General features: G+C 41.3%; 1 protein-coding gene across 2 annotated transcripts in view; it reads left to right on the top strand.

Moving 5' to 3' along the window:
* Window positions 1–3,221: 3,221 nt before the first annotated feature.
* The window catches only part of LOC132656058 (sperm protamine P1-like), a 42,757-nt gene continuing 20,378 nt past the window's right edge, over window positions 3,222–25,600 (top strand). For both annotated transcript variants that reach the window (XM_060390607.1, XM_060390606.1), the window contains exons 1-4: window positions 3,222–3,355; window positions 5,033–5,153; window positions 7,057–7,142; window positions 11,768–11,839. In XM_060390607.1, coding sequence (XP_060246590.1) covers window positions 5,086–5,153; window positions 7,057–7,142; window positions 11,768–11,839 — 226 coding nt within the window. In that variant the 5' untranslated portion in view covers window positions 3,222–3,355; window positions 5,033–5,085. The remainder of the gene's footprint in view (window positions 3,356–5,032; window positions 5,154–7,056; window positions 7,143–11,767; window positions 11,840–25,600) is intronic.

Below are 25,600 nucleotides of genomic sequence, written 5' to 3'. Positions count from 1 at the left end.
AAGAGCATAGGGAAGGATAGACTAACCTCGATGCTTTTTGAAAAAGAAGACACAGAGCTGGGCGGATAGAGAAGAAGAGATAGATCTAAGACGAATGGGGAGATGAGGATTCATATGATCAAAATGCATCTTAAAAATCCCAAAGAGCTAATAAAAATGAGGGGAAAAGACAGACTCAACTCTAACCATATTTAGTGTTTAGTTTTTCTGTTTAAAGATTTGTGCTGTATTTTAAACATTTCTGTATTTCCTGCTTATTTAAATAATCTTCTTTGTCAATACTATGAAACAGCAAACAATTTCTGATTCTGAATCTTGTAAGTAATTATTTTTAGAGCACTACAGAGGGACAGAGGATGAGAACCAACAGAACAAAAATATTCACATACATGTATATGTGTTTGAATCATATGTGTATGTATGCATGTGTGTGTGAATGAATGAGAGACATGGGCTTGCATGAACACAGGCTGGTTGGTCTTACAGTGGCTGACTGCAGGTGGTACCTGCTCAGTCAAATAAGCTGCCAACCTCAGAATCAATGATGCAGCCCAAGTCAAGGCTGAGAGCCTCGAGGCTCCCTGGAGAGCCTGGGGTAGTAGCATTGTATGTCTAAAGTGGGAGAAACAGGAAAACACACACATGGTCAAGAAAAATCAAGCTCGAGAGGGCTCAGCTCCCCCCGCTTTTCTGCTTCTCTTCCACTCTCCACCCATAACCTATTGGACAGTGCTATACATTTGCAGACAAGTCTTCTCTCTGTTCCTTGACACACATGCCAATTATCTCTAACAACACCTTGCAGCCCATTCAGAAGCATGCTTTGGAGCTTTCTAGACGTCTTTCAATTCAGTCGGAGTCACATAAGATTAACCAGAACAGTATTATATGCTGTAGTCTCAGCACCTCTAATCAGTAAATGTTTTCAGTGTTGCTATTGATTTATCATATGAGCAAAAAGTGACCCTCTGTGACTCATCCACACGCTGGTCAGTAATGTGCACTTGCTTAACACAATGTACTTATCTGATGACTGGGCGTTCCCTGCCTCTTTATCAGTTAGTGTTAGCACACGTAGGGCTTTATCTATCCTCAAGCTTTATCTTTGGGATTAAAGATATATAGGCTTTAGAGTATGTTATTTTGCTTTCCAAATCATGGAGACAAGAGGTAGTCCTTCAGGCTGAATGTAGGTTAGGTATTCAGTGTGGTATTTGGAACCAGAAAAAGCAACATGAATCATTGTTGCACAGTATGAGCTCAATTATTTTCTATTCATTAAACATTTACAATAAGCAATAGATTCTTCTGAAAGGTCAGCATTCCATGGAAATGGAACACGAACAGTAACACTGTTCTCTCCCTGAAGACTACATGTGTGGTATGTGAGTTTGTCCCTCTCCTTAAAACTAGGTCAGCAGTTTCATACCAGGAATTTGGTACTCAAGAGAGCAGCAAACCTTTTCAACTATTGTTGGATTTCAATTAAATGTAGACTTCACGTTGTCTTTAAAAAAAAAAAGCACAGGAGTCAGAAAATAACCAAAATTATCGCTTTATATAGAAAAATCATGGAAGGTTTGCGTTCATGAGAAATTTACAAAATCCACAGTGGCCGCAGGAAGAAATATTTGGCTGGGAAGCACGTATTTAGAGACTAGTGTTGAAAGAGTTGGATAGACATTTTCATAGGTTTACAAATGTCAGAGGCTGGCATGAACTTGTGGCTGGAAGCATGGGATCGCATGTTCGAGGGCTGTGAGTTCTGAGTTTTCGTCTTCATAGTGTGACTTTGGGCGAAGCACTTGGCATCTTTTCCTTTTTCTGAAAGGTAGATAATAACATGAGAATTAGGTTAGGGAAGTGCTTCAATTATACTTGTTAATATGTCTGATACAGGGTAAGTTCTTGCTAATGCAAGCCCATTTTATTATTATTAGGAATGAGTACATAATAGTTACTGATCTTTGAGAGTCTTTGAGAGCAACAGTTAAATTGGTACATGGTATGACATCATACTTACAACATTGTGGGCTTGACATGGCAGCTGATTTTCATGTCTTCAGAGGCTTGCCAATAGACGGCTCAGCTAAGAGCTCTGAAGGTGACCATTAAATTTTACACCACATTTTAATGCTTTTCCTTAATTACACCTCCTTTTAGAAATCACAATTGAATTGTTATAATTAAACCGAGTCAGATCAATGCTTTGTTTAAATTATAATTTTCTAGAATATCAAGGAACTGTGAGATATACACACTGAATTTTCCTCCGTGCTAGCTAGTTTAAGTTAACTTGACATAAACTAGAGTCATCTGAAAGAAGGGAGCCTCAACTGAGAAAATGCCTCCTTAAGATTGGGCTGCAGGCACTGGGGCATTTTCTCAGTTGGTGATTCCTGAGGGAGGATCCAGTCTATTGTGGGTGGGGCCACCCCTGGGGTGCAGGTCTTGGGTGGTAATCTAAAGCAGGTTGAACAAGCCACAGGGAGCAAGCAGTAAGCAGTACTCCTCCAAGGCCTCTACATCAGCTCCTGCCTCCAGGTTCCTGCCCTGACTTCTCTCAGTGATGGATTGTTGCCTGGAAGTGTAAGCTTAAGTAAACCCTTTGCTCTGGTCATGGAGTTTTATCATAGCAGTTGTAACCTTAATTAGGACATCCTTTGTCCTCCAAATTCCTATATACTGGTCATTTTCTGTTACATGAAAATTGTATAAATCATGGTTATCTCTCTGTCTCTCTCTATCTCTCTCTGCCTCTTTCTCTGTCTCTCTGTCTTTCTCTTCCTCTTTCTTTCCCTTTCCATCTTTGTCCCTCACTCACCTCTGTCACTGTTCTCAGTATTCAAGAGTTAGAGAATGGTATGGGGCATCCATTTTTTGGCTTTGTTCTTCTCATTTCAGTTTAGGGCTCAGATCTGTGCAAGTACAGGCTTGCTTTTTTATAAAATCTGAAGTGTTAACTAGGGTCACTGAAATAACTTGAGCAATGTGCTACATGTCGTGGGGGAAAAGGTAAATGTTGAATCCTTGTCTTTGTGTTTGAGTATGCCTGCAGTCATCCCTGGTTTGTTCACCAAGGAAATGAGAACCCTTCTTTTCCTCTGCATGGTTTGGCTCCATTCTATTTTTTTCTGACCACTGAACCCTTAGGTATCTTTTGAGTTTATTAATATGTGTCTATTGACTTCATTCTTATGATCTTTATTTTCAGATCCTTCTGATTTCATAAACCTCCACAGCCTGACTCTGCAGCTGATGAACTCAGGGGAGGTGATAGCATGATGGTTAATCACTGATCTCTTCATGGGTTAATAATTTGAGGCCGTTACTCAGAGGTGCTGGGAAGCAGGAGGTAGGTCTAGCTGAAGAAAGTATGTCGCTGATGGTGTATTTGGGAGGATATATGTCTTGTTTCTTCTCTATTCCTGCCCTAGCCTGCTTCTTAGCTACCATTATTTGCACAGCTTTCCTAAACCTTGAAATACAATTTCTGAAACCTTAATTCAAACAAAATTTCTTTTAAAGTTGTTTTTCTAGATATTTGTCACAGTCATGAGATGCTAGTAAACATAAGAATTTTATTTTAATCAGCTACAGCTGAGTCTTTACAAATATAACTGAATAAGAGGCACAATTGTCATAACATATTAATGGGTCTTATATACATTCAAGGGTATAGAAGAATCACACAGGATGCAAACCAGGGGCTGGGGATTTGATGGGTTGCATTGGAATTCTGCCAACCACAATTTTCTCTTAGAAACTGAAATAAGTAACTCATGGACACATTAAGCTTTCTTCTAATAACTGATGTTTCTGAGGGACCTTCCTCAGGTATTTGGATCTACATGTTGTAGAAGCATCATTTTCTCAGAAATGGAGATCTTCATCCTCTGAGGCCAAAAATATGAAAAACTTTTCTGGTGGGAACAAGCTCATTCTACATTTCTATTTATCCAACTAATAAATGTTAGTTGAGGAGGAAAACTTGCATCACATAATAGTGTGAGCCTCAATTCACAAGTGATGCTACTAGAAAATATGGTGCCTACAAAATGTGACCATTCAGTTGGCTGTCTGTCTGAGGTTTTAAAAGGTTTCTCCATTGATTCTTAGAAATCATGTGATAAGATTAGTGAATTTAAGGAGAAAAAGCCCACTGTTAGTTACTAGTTAGCTGGAGATTAAGTTTCTTGGTTAGAGGTTATGCCATAATATGTCGTATGAAGCATTTTCTCAGTTGTGGATAGTAAAATTTGCCTGAAGCTTTGTGGGCTAACACAGTAGGCTGATAGCCAAAGAAAAATATCTTTTGAAGTGAAAAAAGTTACTGCCTCTTCCATGAAGGTTCATCATAAACAAACTGCCAGAGGTGGCTGATTCTTTCAGAGCATGATTTACCATTGGGACCACTGTTAGCCTTTCCTAGTCTCCGGTTGAGTGAGTGGAAGTCCAAGTTACTAAGATCAGGAAGAATTTGATCATTTATGTTTATCACGTGATCACTCTGTTAATGAAGCTGGTGAAAAAGAACCAGAAATGCTTGGAGAAAGACTGGCTGACATCTGTAGACTGAGAAATCACATCTACCCAGTTGCTAGTCTCTTTTGCTAGTATTTTTTTTGTCGTTGTTGTTGTTGGTCATTGATAAAGGACAAAAATCCCTTAATTCTCTGCAGTTACAGACATATGACCCACATTTACCCTTCTTTGAATACCTTTTCAACAAATCCAATCATGGTTTCTCAAGATTACTCAGTAGCCAACAAACTGTTGGCTGTATCTGTTCTTGGGGGGAAAATGGGGTGTGTTGCTCAGGTTCATTATGAGGAAGAGAAGAGTCTACAACAAATAGATCCAGCACCTGAGACTGAAACTGCCTGTGATGGGGATGCGGTGGGTTTTCTTTCATCACTAAGTTTGGGGCCAATTCTGAATAGGGTTATGGTGGTGTGGTAATCCACTGCTAAGTCAGTACACCTTGTTGAAGCACTTGTAAGTCACCTGGCCATTCTTTCTTTCTCCTCAGCCGCCTTATGAGAGAAAATCACGTCTTTTGGTTGTTAAGGTGGAAGAAACAACATGAGCAGAAGCCAGGAGAACGGCACACTCTGGAGACTTGTGCTGTTAGGAGGTGCTGATCTTGTGGTGTAAGTGCTCTCTTTACTCCCAATTTTATAGCTTCTTGGGTAAACTAGCAGGCAGTTCTTGCCATTCAACTTAATTTTCAAGAAACTTTGGTGGTTATTTTGGTAAACATCTCATCTCGACGAGGATCCTGGATAATCTTGGGGCTATTTTCTAAAAGGGAAGGAGGTATATGTAGAAGATAAAATAATTTAAATCTTTACTATTCAAGTTTAACAAAGTGCCTCCTTTGTAGGATTTATAGTGGGTAACTTGTAGAGGCAATGCATGCTTACAGATCCTTCAATCGCCATCACCTCTGCTGGGTTATATGGCCCAAGTGGCAGAGCTATGTGGACATATGGGTGGGTTTTTCCCACATGGTTTTCTTGTTGGAGCTCCAATGGCTGGAGAATGTTGGATTATATCATTGAGGCATGAGGCATGACAGAATCCTTGCCAGTCTATAAGTAAACATAGCTGGTGGAAGGTTACTCTTAAGACAGAAGGTAAATATGTCAGAGGAGGCCATTTCCACATTTCACCAGGGGAGGGGAAAGTGAGTTGTGCACACAGGAAAAATGTAATTAACCAGTTAAATGCTGATCACAACATAGAGAACCAGTGCTCTGCACTTAAATTGGAGTTATTCTGACATACTTTCCCCTTACCTTGAAGCTGGAAGCTCGGGTGTAGTTATAATATAGCTACCCATGAGATTTGAATTTGAGTTTTGATTCCTGGAATCTTAATCTCTAGCTGAAGAGGTCAAGGTTACTTTGGGGACAGACAGAATGGCTTTCTGTTTGCTTGCCAGTTCTAGAAACAGAGATTTAATTAACCTGCTGAGCTCATCATGTTTTCCTCCATGTATTCAATGCCCTTCCGACAAAACAACTGACCCACTATCTTTCATTTTACTCCAAATTTATTTATTTCTTTATTTGATGATGGCAAATGCTTTACCACTCAAAGATCTTGTAAATATACAATATTTAAGTGACTATTTCCTTTGCTATTTCCTGTCTTAGAATTCTCAAGTTTCCTCTGCCAATGGGGAGAGAACCATTTTCGACTTTATAACTACCTAATCAGAGAACTAATTGTTTGCTCTCATTTTCAAGCTTGTGCTCTCCTGGAAGAGTGCTTAGTCATTGGCATCAATAGGGAAAAGAGAACTGCTAGGAATAAAGTGGATACAAATTTGCAAAAAGATGTAGAGATAAGAGCATGCAAGAGAATGCTGAGGATCAGTGGACAGTCACTGGCCAACATTCCTGAAATAGGGGCAGAAGTGGACAAACTGGTGTTGGTCAGAGAGTATAGTAAAAGGCTATGTGTCCACTTGTTAGTGACTGTGAAGAAAAAGTGCTAGAGAAGTCTCCAATTTAAGTGTGGTGGTAGACCAGATGGCATTGTTGAATTCCTTTGCTGTTAAGCATAGAGCACAGCATATGGTGAGAGACAGTGTCAGAAGATCAAAGCTGCTTCAGTTCTGAGTGACTGCAAAGGACACTTCTCCTTTCACTCACCCCAACTACAAAAAACTTGGTAAGGGAAAGACAAACACATTTGTATTTTTTGATTCACTTAGGTTTTTATTGCAGCATCTTGGCCCAGTTTGGTTAATACACAGCTCCTTTTTTCTTAATGCTAGGGAAGCTGTTGATTGAACATAATGGTTCTTTTCTTGGAGGTTGATGGAAGGTGCCCTTTGGCCAGGAAAACAGCTCATGCTTTTAGAGGAGGGTATTTGCCAGAATGCTTCTCTGAAAAATAGTCCCCACTTTGCACTCTCTGTGCTTGCTTGGGTTAGACTGTCGCAGTGAACATTGCTTACCTTTTGTCATCAAGGGGAGATATCCACAAGAAAAACAACAGAAGAAGCCTGTGGGGTCATGTACTTACTTTTGTTTTTAATCCCAGGGAGGAAAATTGTGTGTTGTGGAACAAAGATGGCCCAAGACTGAGCTGGCCACCTTCAGTGTCATCCAAACCTTCAGAGGACCCAGGTGAGTGAACATTATGCTGTGTGAAGTTGAACTACACTTAACTTTAAACTTTAAACTACATTTCCATATGAAGCGGAGAAAGAATATGCTCAAAATATAGTTAAATTTAAAAATGGTTTTAAATAATAAAATAATAATAAAGAATCTGTGGTTTTGTTTAATTGAGACTGAAGAATTGGAAGTGATTACAAGATACCAGAACCACTAAATTGAAAACTTTGTTTTGCTGGTACAATTGATGCCAGTCATCTGGAGCTGAGAAATTAGCAGTGATTAAGAAGAGGTCATCATCAGTGAGGTAAAGTTTCCTGAGAGTCAGCACACAGAAGCTGTGCTCCAGAGATGGCCTAGCTTATACCTTTTGATGACACCTGAAATTTGTAGTCTAAGAGTCATCCAGGTGGTACTGGTTTTGGAGGCATTAAGGGGTCATGGAGAGCAGCTGAGGGTTGGTGCTGTGTGGCAGGGACAGATCCGTGAAGAGAGCCCAGGAGAGGCTATTGGTGAAAGTGCAGCTCAGTTGCAGCAGGAGATCCCAGAATTTTGAAGATTCCAGTGCCATCAATAACTATCAAGAGCAACGCAGACTATGGAAGCCAGGCTTACGAAGTTTCAGAAATTAGTACCAGGGCAGTAAGGTATTGCTATGGTAGACCTGATCATGTGGTTTTGGCAAGACTGTGGAAGTAATTTGGAACTTTTCAATAGAAAAGTCATTGAGTGTTGAGAGTTCAGTGGGGTGGGAGATAAGAATGTTGATACAAACATTCCTCCGTGGCCTCTGCAAACTGCTTCCAGGTTCCTACCCCGTTTGAGTTTCTATGTTGACTTCCCTTAGTAAACTGACTCGGTGTATATAAGCCAAATAAATCCTTTCCTTCCTGTGGGACTCTGCTGGATTAAGTGGGAGGCGGTCATCTCGGATAGCCAATTATTTGTGCTCTGTCCACATTGATAAACTCCGTTTTCTTAGGTGGGTTTTAAAAGTCTTCCCTGATCTAGGTGATCCCAGGTCTTATAAAGAGTATCACATAGCCCTCAGGGTAAATTACAGGCCAGACCCTTTCCTGATAAGGAAACTGCTCTAGCAAGCACTAGGAATTCCTAGAAATGCCCCACCCTGCTAAGGATCTTAGTTCAGCAGTTGTACTTAAATATTCACCCCACAACACAGGATAATTAAGTACTGTATTTTCCTTCTTGTGAGAGGACCATTAAGTATCCCTGATCCCATTGAATCAAACACATTCACCCCTGAAATCCTTTTCTCTGCCCAGGGTTTATATTGTCCTTGAAGTCACATGAATAAAGGTATGCATATTCTCATTTCAAGACTGTCTGAGATTCATCATTTATCCTCCACTGGGCTTCCTCTCACCAGGCCTGGGCTTCACCAGGCTGCCAGACCAGACATGGGCTTTGGCAGCACCTCTGCCATGCTCACAGAAGCTTGACCAAGAGCTGTAACAGTTTGGTATAGCCATTGGCTTCCATTGCCACAGGGGACCTCATGCTACCAGAGCTAGAGCTAGACTGTAGCACTCTGTGGAAAGTGGCTTAGTGCACTCAGGTCTCCCCTAAGGCTCTCTAGATGCCCAGGGAGAAACAGAATCCCATTTTCTGTCTGGAAGTCAAACTCCAGGACCCCAGCAGAGATCCAGGCCCAAGACAAAACAAAACAAAACAGAACGAACCCAACAGCCAACCAACCATAAAACAAACTACATTTCATTGATTTTGAATGGGTTCTCATTTACTGGCTTATGCCTTCTGAGCCCTTTCCCACCTCCTTCTATATGAAATATCCTAACATTTCCTTCTTGAATTCCTCTCACACATCTAAGTACTTTCATAGATACTTAGTGTCAATTTGGGTTCTACTGTGAAATCCATTTCAAAATCCTTGTATTCCAGCTCATTCTCATTTTTAAAATGAATTTGTTCATCTTTTGGGTTTTATTTCTCTGTTTGTCAATATTTATTTTACTGATGTAGTCAACCATACCAGAAGTCTTCATTCTCCCCCAATAACTGTTCAGCAGATTCATTATACTTTCTTTTTGGCCCTACAAGTCACTATAATCTAGAAGATCAATTGAAAGCCTTATGGCCTTTGTTGGCACAATTTTATTGACTAATACATCTACTTTAAATTTGCATATCAGCTTAAAGTACCATTTTATAGTAGGACACTGAGTATGTTTACCATTTTTTTCTTTTAGTTTTTCTTTCTAAATACATGAACAATCCAGATTTTGATAGCTGTTATACAAAAGTTCATTAGTGAGTCTATAGTTTCTATTAAGTGAAATTAAAATTAAACAAAATTTTAATTAAATTTAAATTAAATTTTAAACTAAACACATCTAGAAAACATTAATAACCAAAAATCTTGGTTTTGTTTGGTTAAATAACTTTGGAAAAACCACTGTGTGTAGAAAAAAAGCAAATGATATTTTTGTGTAAACCTGTTTGTAGCTGGAAAATAGAAGAATTATACCTTGATTTTGAAATAGTAATGCTGTAAGAATTTTATGACAGCATAATATTTAGTAGCCAAAGAAATGTAATTGCAAGTTTAATGAAATTGTGACATACTATAAGATAATGGAAATTTCATTTGTAATACATTAAAGACTAAAGATACTAGGAATATTTCATTGAGTTCCACTCCTTTATGATTCCAGTCCCAACTCAAAGAAGCTTACTGTTAATGATACATAAAAGGTGCTCTAGGTAATTGCTTAGCATTTATGAGGCTGACCCTAGCCATGCCCTGTTATAACTCTTCCTCTGCATTTTGCAGGGGTTATTAGCTTATCAGGTTCAGTAATGCCTTCTTCCTTCAGTCCGCTGCACAGCTTGGCTTACGATATTTGGCAGGACTTTATGTCTATTTTCTCATCATCCTAGACACTAGGGTGTTTAAGGATCAGAGTCTCAAAGGGATTAGAGAGTTTAGCATATCTCCCTGTCCATAGTTTTTTTCCTTTTGCATTAATTTAGGACTGTTTCCTAGCAAAGAGATTATTGTGCGTGAAGGAGCTAGAAATCAATTGCCGCAGTGTAGTGTACCAAGCGTTATTTTAGAGAGGGCGTCCATGGCGGGTACAGGGCGTGGCACCTGGGAGAGGTGCTTACAAAATACATCTTGAGTAGATTAAATGATGGCTGCGGGCATGACTGTGTGACCTAATTCAACTATGGACCAAGAGAACTGCCGTGATTAGCTTCCTGGACAAAAAGCTGAAAGTGAATCTTGTACGTGTGGGATAGCCACAGGCAGAAGGCAGGAAAGGCCCTCAAGACAGTGGCAGCAGGCGATGGTTAGTAAGAAGCATCAAAGACTGTGTCGAGACAAATGCCCTCAATGGAAAGAACGAAGATTCACATATGGCTGGGATTAGATACTCAGTTTCAGTATCTCAAACTGACAACATACATTAAAATAGTTTGGTCTTATGATTTTCTTTTCTTTTTTTTTTATGATTTCCTTGTTTTTTTTATTGCTGAGTAATATTCCATTGTGTAGATATACCACAATTTGTGCATCCATTCCTCCACTGAGGGGCATCTGGGCTGTTTCCAGCTTCTGGCTATTACAAATAAGGCTGCTACAAGCATGGTTGAGCAAATGTCCTTATTGTGTACTTGAGAATCTTTTGGAAATACATAATCTTTTAAAAATACATAAAAAAAAGAAAAAGAAAATGCCTTCCAGCTAAACTTTATGGAGGCATTTTCTGAATTGAGTTTCCTTCCTTTAATACTCCAATACTTTAGCTTGTATTGATACAAGACTATAAGATACAAAAGGATGCTTTTGATTTTGGTTTGTTTTGAGAGAAAAAGAAAGAGAGGGCTTGATGTTGGGTGGGTAGAGAACTGGGAGGAACTGGGACTGAACAGTGTGATCAAAATATATGAAAAAGTTAATAGAAAATAAAAGAAAGCTGCTGTGTACTAGGACCTTTTACACGCACCACTGCTGCCTTTAACACACAGTGTCTGACCATAGGAACGGGAGGTGATAAGAATGTCATGTCCATAGAACCAACATGCCTTGCAGGAAGAGTCCGACAATCAATACATTCCTTCATGGACCAGAAAAATGGTGCAGGGCATAAAGGCACTTGCCACCAAGCCTGATGGCCTGAGTTCCATCCCTGTGACCCATACGTGGAAGGAGAGAATCAATTATATGTGATTTTCTTTATTGAAAAAAATAACTAGACAAAGAGAAAAATACAGATACCATCTTCTGTCCTCCAATCAGCCATCTCATTTAGCTGGTCACTCTTGTTTACAAATTTTACTCCCTTTTTAGCTCTTACCCACTCCCCTCCCCACCCTGACTTCCTACACTGTTCTTTCTTTCCACATTCACTCAAAGATCATTTCCCAATCATAGTGACATTTCAGATGTCTCAGTTTGAAAATATTCTTCTTTCTTTCCGTTTTTTTAAATTTATTTTTTATTTTTTTTTTTAGAACAGGCCACCATGAACCAGATCATGAAGGACATTGCATAGTAAACTAAGGATGTCTTTTATCCCCCTGAAAACTGACAAAATCTCTAGAACGAGCTTACACTAAAAAGTGACATGTCTCTGTTTCTGTTTTAGAAAAACCCTTTGAAGGGACTGAAGATGTTGCCATGGAGAACACCCCACTGAAGGAATGTGTAGAGGTAGCAGGTAAGAGATGCTGCAAATGGAAGAAATATTTGAAAGATTGTAGAGCCCTGTTAGCCCCAGGAAGATGAAACATTTTCAAAGAGGGAGTTCACAAAGAGACTTCTGTCACATTAACTCTCCTCAAGCAAGAGAGGATGGCCTCAAGTAGTGCCATCCATCTTCCCTTCAAGGGATCGGCAATGGGGCTGGGGAAGGCAGCGGGCTGCAGGGGAGCCACTGAAGATGGGTTATGGAATGCAGGGAAAGAACATCTCAGGCCCAGCTCCTCCAGCCTTGCTGTTACATTGGCCTTTGAGTGGATGGCGAATTAAGCTGCAGGAGAGGAGAGCTGTGTGTGGAGCCAGTCTCGTTTTTATCTTCATGACGTTATTGTCACGGTCAGTCCTTTTTCCCTGAGCCACAGTGGGTCCTAGAATTTGTCCCAGATTACTCTGAAAAGGCTGAAAAGGAGGATACCTTGAATTAGAATTTTCCTGAGTTCTAGCATGCATCTCACATTATACACATTTGCATAATTCACAAAGATTTACATATTGAGTAGAATTACAGTATACAATTGTTCCAGAGGATATAATGCCAGCAATGGATACATGACTCAAATTTGTATGTTCATACACACTCTATTAAATTTCAAAGAAAAAATTAATACATCGGATAAATAAGATTCCAAATTAAATCATGTTCCCTCGCCAATTCAAACTAAAACATTATCTTCTTTGTATTTTATTTTGACAAATTTCAACTAGGCTGAGCTTTTAAGTCAGCATGGCTTCCCTTAGCAGTTCTAAGCTGCAATTTCTTGCAGGTGTTCCTTATTTTTTTAAGGGGACTGAGAAACCGAAGACCACCCTGTATCACGGCTCATATGACTGAGAAAGCACTAGATCTATAGATCTCCAAGTATGGGGGATAGCAAAAGAACAGAACCTGGTTTATGGCATGATCTAGACCCTCAGATTTCAAACAGGATCTACAAAAGCTTAGGGGCATCTGAAGGGCAGACAGAGAAAATAAATGTATCAGTTTGGTTTTACTCTCTCCATGACAGAGGTCAGTCGCTCACCAGTTGCTTTCACCACTGGAAATGTGTGGTCCTCAGAGCCCAGTGAAAAGCAAGAACCGGTTTTCAGCTGAGGTGGTACTCCAACCCGCAGTTCTTACTGTAAGGCAGGATTCCTCCTAGCTGCCGTACATGAATACCTCACCCATCTGATGGGAGCGAAGGGCCTGCTTGTTCTCTGTGAAACAGAGCACATACAATAATACCCTTTCAGTTCCAATTTTGACAACATAATTTTTGGATCAACGGCAGATTTCTGTTGATTCTATTGGATATCTCCAGGAATGTTTGCTAGGCTCGCTCAGGTGAGGCACATCTGAGTTCAAAGCCAGCTAGAGCTGAGTGTAAGCACGACAGTCCACGTTTTGTTAAAGCTCCACGTAGCCACTTGTTCATTGGCTGTGAAATTTAAAGCCACATATCCCAGGCGTGTCTGCTGTAGCCACACAGCTGTAAGGTCTAACAACAAGCGTGAGTTTCTGAGGACACCAAATAGTCAGGAAGTCACAACTGTTAAAGCTGTTAATATCAGCCGCACTAAAGCTTGAATACATCTTGATCCCAAACTGTAAAGTCTTTGATCTATCTGAAGACATTTCTAGCTTCCCATCCTGGTAAACTTCTGACTGGAAATGAGCAGAGGCAATGAAGTGAAGACCACTGTTCTTATGAGCATCCCCTCACATGATTTATGTATTTTATACCTGTTTATTGTTGTCACCTTACAAGCCCCGCTGAATGCTTTACTTTATAGCAGTGTGGGGAAGTGAGATTCATAGCTTGGCAGCCATCGCCTCTGCTGCTGAAGAACACAATATAATTCAAGAGGAAAAATAAGAAGGGGCCCATTTGGGCTTCAAGTCTAAGGCAAATATTCCAATCTGTCTATATAAAAAAAAATATTACTGGCATTTCAGTCTTTTTCTGACTCCTAAGTATAACTTTCAATTTAGGATTCATGAAGCTAAGGGGCAGGAAAGTGCTTACATATTGTAAACCCCAACACAAGGCACTTGAGTAGGGGCTCTCTTTACTCTGTAAGTGCTGTGCTGGTGCTGAAGACACAAGGGTCTTCCTGCTTATCCCGTAGGGGATCCTGCCACTTTAGATTCACAGATGCTGAGTCATACAATCATTTGTGTTTGTGGAATTGCTTCAGGACTTCCATCTCTTACACTTTTATCGCCGGTCTGTTGTCTAACCCACTGTGCCTTGAATGAGGTGTTAAACTAAGTTGTGTCATAAGATATTTGAGGCGTAGAAACTAAGGGAGCAAGGGAGCAGAGTTAGAGCATTGTTGTGGGAACAGGTTAAAAAGGGACCAGCACCCCTTAGTGACATTCACTAGATGTTAACAAGATGGAGGTGGGTAGTCAATGGCATCCTTAAATGTACTTTCCAAGTCACTAAAAAGCAGCACTTTAAAAATATATAAACAGCTGTCAGGTGGAATAAAGGAAGAATTCTCTCATTCAAAGTGACTTAAAACATCTTAGCTCGTATTTCAAACCTGACAGATATGAAGAAGTTTATAACAAACAAAAAAGTAAAACACCAGTGGCTGAGAAAACAATGAACTAGTTCTGGGCTTTAAGATATGTTTTAGCATTTCCAGACATATTTTAAGTTTCCAAGCAAATGGAAAGTTCTCAACAGCTTGTCAAAGCATACACTTTAATTACTCATTGTATTTGAAGCAGTTTATTTGCGGTGTCTCCCCGGTTTCCACTCTGCCACTCATGCTGTGCTGGGAGTGAGACAGGGCTCCCCCAGGTGCTGGCAATAGCCGCAGAATGGCTTCATAGTCCTGACGTCCCCCCTGTGCCGGCAGCTGGCTTCAGCAGCTGCTCATGGTTCCTGACAGAGACTCATTCACTCATGCATTGGGACAGCTGCCTGGGGTGGCAAGTGTTTCTCTGGGCAGTGGACAAAGGCCAGGTTCTACCTGCAGCTGCTACAGAGTTCTCCTAGGTTTTCCACAGCTGGACAGATGTGCAGCGCTCTGACAGCCCCTTGCTGCTGAGTCTGCCATCTAGGAGAGCTCATTAGAGTTGCGATTCAATTACCACAGCCTCGTCATCTGTCTATGGATAGTGGATGCTAGGAAGCTCAGCTAGGGTTCGTAAGAAAATATTTAGTTTATTACTTTTCCTGTGAACACAATGACTCTATTTAATGAGATTTCTATGTAATTCAAAGTGACATGCAAGAACTGGCCACATGTGACTGCTTGGTCCATTTTTTTTTTTTTTTTTTTTGCTTTGGTTGCTCATTGCAACACCGCAAGCTGAAGCAATGCAAATGCCAAAGCTTACTCTCAGAGATTCTGATTTTGATAGTTCAGGGGAGGAGGCAGCCTGAGCAACTGGACACTCCAAAGCTTCCCAGTGCATGGCCCTGTCAAGCCTGCCCTGGTTGGAGGAGTGGCTAGGGTTTAGCCTAGAACTAGGGCAGGTCTAGAGACCCCATCTGTCAGTGCTGGCCTTGGGTCATGAACCTTTGGATTCTACTGGGTGGTGGGGGTCAACATGGTATCTTTAGCACCAGGCTCCATACCACAAATTTAGCCGTGAAGTCTTGCTCTTCTGGTACTGTCCAACGCTTACAGGAGGATGTAGGCAGCAGACCCTTGGTTGCTAGGATACAAAGCTTCACAGGCTTAGTTTATAGGTATCTCCCTGGGGGCAAGGACCTTTGGACTGTGTCTAGCACTGAGTTTCAAGATGCTGGGCCTACTTCAGATTTACTTCCCTCTTCCTAGTCTAAGTAGAAGACATCTTTCTCTTAAGCTTTGTTGTTCAGACTTGAGGGAATGTGAGAACATTCTCCTTTCTGTGATCATCAGCACTCTTATTAAAAACCTCACACTGTGCTCTCTCTTCTGACTCTTTGGCTTGTTTTCCCTGTGGGCAGATGTTCACAGGACTGTCCAGTCTTCCCCCTCCTGGTGTTTTTGTGTCTCTTATTTTCTTATTATTCCTGCCCACTGTGGCTTGTCTCCATTTAGTGGAAGGCCTTGAAGAGCTGAAGAAACTCCGACAAACACTGGCTTAGATATTATATTCATTTCAAAATGATGTTCTCTTCTGGTAGGTTGTGATTCTTACAAAACTTGAGAGGCTTAAGTAATTAAAAATGTCCTTCAGCGAAGGTAGAGCAGGGAGCACCAACTCAGAGGTGGCCTCATGCTCACCTACTGTAATTTGGAGAAATTAAGCAATAAACAAAGATGCCTGTGCTGTTATGGAGAAATCAGGAAGTTTAATAAACAAATAAAGCTTACAATTAGGAGTAGTAAAAAGCAATTAGCAGGCAATGTTCTTTTCACTTTCCTATGCTCTCTTTGGGCCCTGAAAATGAAGCTATCAGTAAGTGGAAGAAGTGTGATTTTATTTTAATATCTAGCTGACTTCTCACACGTCTTTGATCAGTCATCAACAGTGGTGCGTGTTCTTTCAGAGCTGTCTTGAAGGTTTTATGGATATATATAGCAATCTGTATGGCTAAAGTGACACAGAGAGTCTGTGCTAGAACACTGGGAAGGAACTGTTTCTTCTACTACTCAAGGAAAATTAACAAAAAAAAGTGATGTGAAGTTCTTCAGAGTGGAGAGAGCTGGATCACAGTCCTGTATAATTTGCATTGCAATATGATGACTTGACTCAAGACTACATTGTACTTTTGCTGGCTGAGTTTCAGAACACCCCAAGTAAGCACTGGCTGTGTACTGCATGCTTCTAGTCACTAAGAAAGCAACACTCCATTAAGCACTCAACTCACACCCACTGGAAAACTGTTCCTCTGGATCTCACCTACTCAGTAAATACTTATTGAGTGTCCACTATGCGCACAGAGGTATGAATGATAGCTCAAGTAAATAAAATATGGTCATTTGCCATCAAGTAGCTCATGAAGAAATGGAGGATATTAAGGCCTGTGCATGTGTCCCCAGAACGGTCCATGAAGTTTGAATAAATGCCTGATTAGGCTAAGATAATGAACACATACCAAATCACTTGCGCACTGTCTCTCAGAGAAGAGTAGGTTACTGGAGTCAGAAGCTAAGCTGACTGGACCCAACTCGTGAGAAAATTTCTGGCCTAAGCTAAGTCTTGGATGCCAGGTGAGATGTTCCTGATAATGGAGTGGTGGGGACAACTTTGTGCTGGAAATGGTGGGTTTGGGACACAGACAGATGAGAGTGCAAATCCTAGAATTCATCAGGCTGAAGCTTCTCAGTCTTGGTATTCCTCTGCGCAATGGGATTTGTATTATCTGGTCATGGTAGAATTGGATCCTCTGTAAGGATCAAATGGGATGTTGTGAACAAAATACTCAGCTTAGGTTAGCAAGGGTAGATGTTAAAAAGGATACCAATGTTATAATTACTGCTGGCATGACTATGCATACTGATTTATCATTAAGCATTTAGAATAAATCAAGCATATTTTTGGTGTTCGAACTGGTTAAAGGAATTTAAGTATCTACCCATTCAACAGGCATTAGCTGAGCGGCCATTTTGAGCCAGGTGCCATGTCAGCAGTTAGGATACAGGCATATACATACTAGATCCTGATTCCAGTGCTCAATCATCTTACACCGGTGGACAAATTATCTTGCCTTTTTATTACCAAAGAGATTCAAATCACCACTAGAGAATCAGCTATTTAAAACATAGTCTGGCTTATCTTTCTTCATTCTATTTAATATCAAACATTTCAAAGAGATTTCTTAATTTTAGCTACAGATAAAGTATGAATTTCAGGCTTGAAAAGATTAAATGTTGCTAACAGCTACTTCAAATTAACCCATTTAAATTCCTTTGGCTTAGAAGAGGTACTAAAAATCAATTAGTACCGTATAATGGGACCTACACAACTGTTTTATTCATTCTTCATGTCTTTTACCTGAAACCATCATGTTTAAAAACAGACAGTCAATTGATTAAGCACAGTCCATGCACCTTAGTGAGAAACGCATACTGAATCCACTCTAGCAATTCAGCTAGGAGCAAGACAGAGGGAAAGTTCCCAGACCTGGTGACCGGTAGGTGATGGAGCTCTGATGGCTATGGCATGCCACTTGTCTATTTTTCTATTATCACAGCCTCAAAAGGCAGAAAGAAACAAAATGGACATAGAGTAGGTATGAGGCTGGGTCCTTGAGGTTTGACATCTTCAAGCCTGCAATACTTTTCTGTGCACTTCTCTGTGGTAACAGTTTTCAGATGTGATGGTTAAAGCTGCGGGGGTGGCAGGATCTGGAATTACCCGAGACAAATGTCTGGGCATTCTAGGAGAAGATTTCCGGATTAGGTTGACTGAGGTAGGAAAAACCACCCTGTGAGCGGGCAGCACAGTTCCACAGGCTGTGATTAATGGCTGAGTGAAAAGGAGAGAACGAGCCGAGCACCAGCATACATTACCTGTGCTTCCTGACTGGATGCAGCGGGGCTTCCGCCTCCGCATGCAAGCATCTGCCGCCAGACTTGCTGCTATGGTCACGACAGACTGCACTCTTGGAAGATAGCAGAAGTGTTCGTTTTCTTTAGTTTCTTTAGTCAAGTGTTCTGTCGCGGGAAGGAGAAAAGTCAATAACATGGGTGTATGCTTCCCAAATGAATTAATTTAAAATACACTGGAAATTTTCATTAAAAAATTTGGGGAAAATTCAAGCAGGCAAAACAAAATTCATTTTTTTTTAAATTAGAATTACAATTTTAGAATTTTATTATTAGAAATACAGTTTTGGAAACCGCTTCAAAACATAAACTTTCACTCACACACTTATGGACACCTGATCTTTGACAAAGACACCAAAACCATACAATAGAAAAAAGATAGCATCTTCAACAAATGGTGCTGGTCCAACTGGATGTCTACATGTAGAAAAATGAAAACAGATCCATACTTATCACCCTGCACAAAACTGAAGTCCAAGTGGATCAAAGACCTCAACATAAAACCTGACACATTAAATCGGCTAGAAAAAAAAAGTGGGGAATACCCTAGAACTCATTGGTACAGGGGAAAACTTCCTGAACAGAACACCAACAGCACAGGCTCTAAGAGCAACAATCAATAAATAGGACCTCATGAAACTGAAAAGCTTCTGCAAAGCAAAGGACACTGTCATCAAAACAAAGCGACTGCCTACAGATTGGGAACGAATGTTCACCAACCCTTTATCTGATAGAGGACTCATATCCAGTATATATAAAGAACTAAAGAAGCTGAAAAGCAGCAAACCAAGTAATCCACTTAAAAAATGGGGAACAGAGCTAAACAGAGAATTCTCTGGAGAGGAATATCTAATGATAGAGAAGCACTTAAAGAAATGCTCAACCTCATTAGCCATTAGGGAAATGCAAATCAAAACAACCCTGAGATTTCACCTTACACCCATCAGAATGGCCAAGATCAAAAACTCAAGTGACAACACATGCTGGAGAGGTTGTGGAGAAAGGGGATCTCCACTGCTGGTGGGAATGTAAACTTGTACAACCACTCTGGAAATCAATCTGGTGCTTTCTCAGACAACTAGGAATAGCGCTTCCCCAAGATCCAGCCATACCACTCCTGGGCATATATCCAAAAGAGGCTCAAGTACACAAAAAGGACATTTGCTCAACCATGTTTGTAGCAGCTTTATTTGTAATAGCCAGAAGCTGGAAATAGCCCAGATGCCCCTCAACTGAAGAATGGATGCAGAAATTGTGGTACATCTATACAATGGAATATTACTCAGCAATGAAAAATAAGGAAATCATGAAATTTGCAGGTAAATGGTGGGACCTGGAAAGGATCATCCTGAGTGAGTTGTCCCATAAGCAAAAAGACACACACTGTATATGCTCACTCATATAGACATACAACATAAGACAAACCCACTAAAATCTGTGCATCTAAAGAAACTAAGCAAGAGAGAGGACCCTAACTAAAACAGTCAATCCCCATCCTGAAAGGCAAAGAGGATGGACATCAGAAGAAGAAGAAAACAGGAAACAACCTAGGAACCTTCTACAGAGGGCTTCTGAAAGCCAGAAGAAGAAAACAGGAAACAAACTAGGAACCTACCACAGAGGGCCTCTGAAACCCTCTGCCCTACAGACTATCAAAGCAGATGCTGAGCCTGATGGGCAACTGTTGGGCAGAGTGAATGGAATTTTATGTAAGAAGAGGGAAATAGTAAGATCTGGAGAGGACAGGGTCTCCACAAGGAGAGCAACAGTACAAGGGAAATTTGAACACAGGGGTCTTCCCAGAGACTCATACTCCAACCAAGTACCATGCATGGAGATAACCTAGAACCCCTGCACAGATGTAGCCCATGGCAGTTTAGTGTCCAAGTGGGTTACATAGTAATGTGAAGAGAGACTGCCTCTGACATGAACTGATTGGCCTGCTCTTTGATCACCTCCCCCTGAGGGGGGGAGCAGCCTTACCAGGCCACAGAAGAAGACAATGCAGCCACTCCTGATGAGATCTGAGAGACTAGGATCAGAACGGAGAAGAGAACCTCCCCTATCAGTGGACTTGGGGAGGGGTATGCATGCAGAAAGGGGAATGAGGGTGGGATCGGGAGGGGAGGAGGGGGGCTTATGGGGGGACACAAAATGAATAAGTGTAATTAATAAAAAAACAAAAACAAAAACAAACAAACAAACAAACAAAAAACCCACAAACTTTCTAGAACAATTTAAATTGGCAGGAATGTGTCTTCCCTCCTATAACTCTACTCCTTGGCGAGTTAGTCTTCAACAAGGTGGTGGGCTCCATTTTAGCCTGCAGTTGAGAGCATAGGGAGCTAATGTGTTGCCCCCTAGTCAAGTAAGGAACACAATCTGAGCTGGGTGTGGCGGTGCACACCTCCAGCCTCAACAGTCGGGGGGACGGGTGCTGAGGTAAGAAGAACATGAGTTCTAGAGGGACCTGGGCATACACACAGTGAAACCGTAATCTTCCAGCTCCTTTTTCAAAGGACAAAAATAAAAAAAATCTGTTACTACTGAGAGAAAACAATTGATGTGCTAAGTATCCTTCAAAGGAAGGTAATGAGAATATGTTAACTGAAAGCAACAACTCCCCACTTGACAACGCACGTCTATGATTCATGCTTGCAGGGGCAGGGAGAATGGCCTCAGTGATCAGTTAACGCTGGGCTAGATAGCTTGTGTTTACACCTGCAGGTCAGCTTCGCCTCCTTTCCTCCGCCTGCCACGGGAGACTTGTATATGAACATGCCTCCTGTCTTCCGGATTGGCTGACTGACGGGAAGCCTCAGCAGGAAGTGAGCTTCTTCTTGGTGGTGTTGTCTCTGGCTGATGCTACTGAGGCTTCTTTCCATCGGAGGCTCTCTCAGGGTTGTTAGAGCCCAGGCCCACTAGGTGCATCGCCCTAACCTGCCCCTCTCAGATATTAAGACAGGCCTTCCCAGCAGTTTTGGTTCCACCTCTTGATAGGTGGCCGGGATTTGTAAATAGATGTTTTCTTATTTCTGATGATTTTGGAAGAACCATTTTTGATGACTGCCCACAAACTGGCTTTGAGCCAGGATCCCTACCTGCTGGGAAACCTGTGGGTTTATAAGAGTCAGAAATTTCTGTCTCTTTCTCGATTTCTCTTGCTTCTGTGTTCTTGGTCTCAGGCTCTCTACCTTGCCTGAGGTCATCCTCCTTTGTCCCCTGCCATGTTGTCTATAGTGGCTATCTCTTTTACTTTTTGACTTTGAGTTCTCTTCAGGAAGCCCCTCTGTATGTTTTTTTTTTTCTTAATTTGTTTTAAAATTTTTATCTATCTATCTATCTATCTATCCATCTATCTATTACAATTTATTCACTTTGTATCCCCATTGCAGCCCCCTTCCCCATCTCCTCCCACTTCCACCCACCCTTCCTCTTCCTCTCCTATGCCCTTTCCCTAGTCCTCTAATTGGGAAGGACCTTCTCCCCTTCCTTCTGACCCTAGCTAGCTTATCAGATCTCATCAAGGCTGGCTGCATTGTTTTCCTCTGTGACCTGGCAAGGCTGCTACCCCCTCAGGGGTAGGTGATCAAAGAGCCCACCACTGAGTTCATGTCAGAGACAGTCCCAGTTCCCCTTACTAGGGAACCCACTTGGAGACTGAACTGCCATGAGCTACATCTGAGTAGGGGATCTAGGTTGTCTCCATACATGGACCTTGGCAGGACCCCCTGAGTCCAGGTATTTTGGCTCTGTTATTCTCCTTGTGGAGTTCCTGTCCCCTCCAGGTCTTTCTATCTCCCTCTTCTTCCATAAGGTTTCTAGCACTCTGCCCAAAGTTTCGCTATGAATCTCAGTCTCCTTTGATACCCTAGTGGGTAGAGTCTTTCAGAGGTCCTCTGTGGAAGGCTCCTATCCTATTACTTGTCTTCTTCAACTTTTGATGTCTATCCTGTTTGCCCTTCTGAATGAGCATTAAGCATTTTCCCTAGGGTCCTCCTTGTTGTTTAGCTTCTTTAATACTATAGATTTTAGTATGTTTATCCCATATTATATGGCTAATGTTCACTTATAAGTGAATATATATCATATGTGTCTTTCTGCTTCGGGGTTACCTCACTGAGGATATTTTTTTTCTAGTTCTTAACCATTTGCCTGCAAATTTCATGATTTCCTTGTTTTTAATTGCTAAATAGTATACCAAGTAATCCAATTAAAAAATGGGGTACAGAGTTAAACAGAGAATTCTCAATAGAGGAATATCAAATGGCAGAGAACCACTTAAAGAAATGATCAAAGTCCTTAAGTCATTCAGGAAATGCAAATCAAAATGACCCTGCAATTTCACCTTAAGCTCATCAGAATGTCTAAGATAAAAAAATCAAGGGATGATGCATGCTGGAGCTGATGTGGAGAAAAGGGGAACCCTCCTTCATTGCTGGTGGTAATATAACATTGTACAACCACTTTGGAAATCAATCTGTCATTTTCTCAGAAAATTAGGAATAGTGCTACCTCAAGAGCCAGCTATACCACTTCTAGACTTATTCCCGAAAGATGCCCCGCCATTCAATAAGGACATTTGCTTAACCATGTTCTTAGCAGCTCTATTCATAGTAGCCAGAATGTGGAAACAACCTAGATGTCCCTCACTGGAGAAGTGGATGCAGAAAGTGTGCTATACTTACACAGTGGAGGACCCTCTCTTTCCTTTAGGGTTTATTTACTTTTATTTTTATGTGTATGGGTGTTTCGCCTGAATATATGTCTTTGAGCCCCTTGTGTGCATTCTTTGGTTATGTAATGTGCTAAGTTCCAGTGGGATTCACATTTCTAACATAGTTGATTTTTCTTATTGTATCTGCATATGGAAGAAAAAGGGTGAGAGAGTGGTCTGTGTTTCCTGTTAGTAGATCACTAACCCTATCCATGAGGCCTCCACCCTTATATCCTAACTACCTTCTAACACTGCTATATTCTGGGTTAGGATTTCAATATGCCAATTTTGGAGGAACACAGCAACCGTTCATTTCACTGATTTGAGGGAGGCCACAATTTTCTTTGCCTACCTTTAACTTCCTTATCCAACATCTTAAAAACAAGCAAGCAAACAAACAAATAAACTGGCTCTGTGTGACATATTCTTTGAGTTAAAGGTTACCAAATACATTATAGGCCAAGAGAGACATCTGGTCACTAGAGTCCAAAGAAAAGGATTTTACATGAGGTTTTCTTTTAATTCCTAAGCTGTTTCCCTGTGTCAGAGCTGCCTTACTTTAGCCCTTATTTTAGTCTACCTGGAGTAAATCTTAGTTCAGTTCAGTTCCTAATTCAGAAGAGCAGGTCTACCTGATGTTTTCTGCTGATGGCTCAGGTCTACCTGATGTTTTCTGCTGATGGCTCAGGTCTTACCTGATGGCTAGTTTTCCTCAACTTGACACAGACTGCAGTCAGTTTGAAAGATGGAATCTCAGCTGAGGAATTGCCTCCATTAGATTGGTCATTGGACATCTCTGTAGGGTAATTTTTTTCTCATTATAGCCAAAATCTGGAAACAACCTAGATAACCCTCAACCAAAGAATGGATACAAAAATTGTTAAATGGTATATTTAAACAATGGAATACTACTCAGCTATTAAAAATAAGGAAATCATGAAATTTTCAGGCAAATGGATGAAACTAGAAAAGATTATCCCAAGTGAAGTAACCCAGAAGCAGAAAGACATATGCTCACTTATAAGTGGTATATACTCATTTATAAGTGGATTTAGGCATATAATACAAGATAACCATACTGAAATCTATAAAATCTGTAGACCTAAAAAAGCTAAATAACAAGGAGAACCCTAGGGAGGGTGTTTAATTCTCATTTAGAAGGGCAAATAGAGTAGACGTGGGAAGCAGTTGAAGAGAGGAAACAGGACAGGAGCCTACCATAGACTTCCTCTCAAAGACTCACCCAACAGGGGATCAAAGCAGATGCTAAGACTCACAGCCAAACTTTGGGCAGAGTGCTGTGAGTCTTATTCTTCAAAGAGTTGAGAAGAGAAGGACCCAGAGGGGACAGAAGCTCCATAAGAAAACCAACAGAGCCAACAAATCTAGGCCCCGGGGGCCCTGCAGAGATCGATGCACCAACCGAATACCATGCATGGAGAGGACCTAGACCCCCGCTCAGAGGAAGCCCATAGACTGCTCAGTTTCCAAGTGGGTCCCCTAATAAGGGGAGCAGGAGCTGTGTCTGACACGAACTGTGTTGCCAGCTCTTTGCTCACTTCCTCCCTGGGGGGACAGCCTTGCCAGGCCACAGAGAAAGAGGATCCAGACAGTCCTAATAAGCCTTGATAGGTTGGGGTCAGATAGTATGGGATGAGGGCTCCCCCTTTCTGAGGACTAAGGAAGGGGAATAGGGCGTGAAAAAGGAAGGAAAGTGAGACTGGGAGATGAGGGAGGAGGCTACAATTGGGATGTAAAGTGAATAAATTATAAAAAACAAAGAAGTAAATATTGGCCGTATAATATAGGACAGCCATCTACAGACCTAAAGAAGTTAAACGCTAAGGAGGACCCTAGGGAGGATGTTTAAATCTCATTCAGCATGTCAAACAGGATAGATATCAGAAGTGGTAGAAGAAAGGGAACAGGATAGGAATCTATTATAGAGGGTCTTTGAAAGGATTCACTGAACAGGGGAACAAAGCAGATGCTGAGAGTTGGGGCCAAATTTTGGGCTGAGCTCAGGGAGTCTTATGATGAACAGAAGTGTGGGATTTGAAGGACATGGTGTGGGGACAGGAGCCCCACAAGGAGACCAACAAAACTAAAAGCTCTGAGCCCAGGAGGTCCTGAAGAGACTGACCGAGGTCCATGCATGGAAAGGACCTAGACCCCCTGCTCAGATGTGGCCGATTGGCAGCTCAGTCTCCATGTGGATCTCTGAGGGAGGGGATCAGGGGCTGCTACTGTTATGACTGCTCTCTGATCACTAGCCCCTGATGATGCAGTCTTGCAGGCCACAGAGGAAGAAGATCCAAGCAGTCCTGATGAGACATAACAAGCTATGGGCAGGTGGCAATAGTGGAGATATCTGCCTTTCAGTGGACTAGGGAAAGGGGTAAGGGGAAAAAGGAGGGAAGGAGGGGCTTCAATTGAGATATATAATGAATAAATTGTGAAGAAAAAAAACGGGGGCTGTCTCTGGCATGAACTCAGTGGCAGGCTCTCTAATTACCTCTCTCT

The sequence above is a fragment of the Meriones unguiculatus genome, chromosome 8 (assembly GCF_030254825.1).
Source record: "Meriones unguiculatus strain TT.TT164.6M chromosome 8, Bangor_MerUng_6.1, whole genome shotgun sequence".
In the NCBI taxonomy this organism is placed as follows: Eukaryota; Metazoa; Chordata; class Mammalia; order Rodentia; family Muridae; genus Meriones; species Meriones unguiculatus.
The sequence above is the reverse complement of the archived record's forward strand: the minus strand, read 5'-3'. Positions and strand labels throughout refer to the sequence as shown.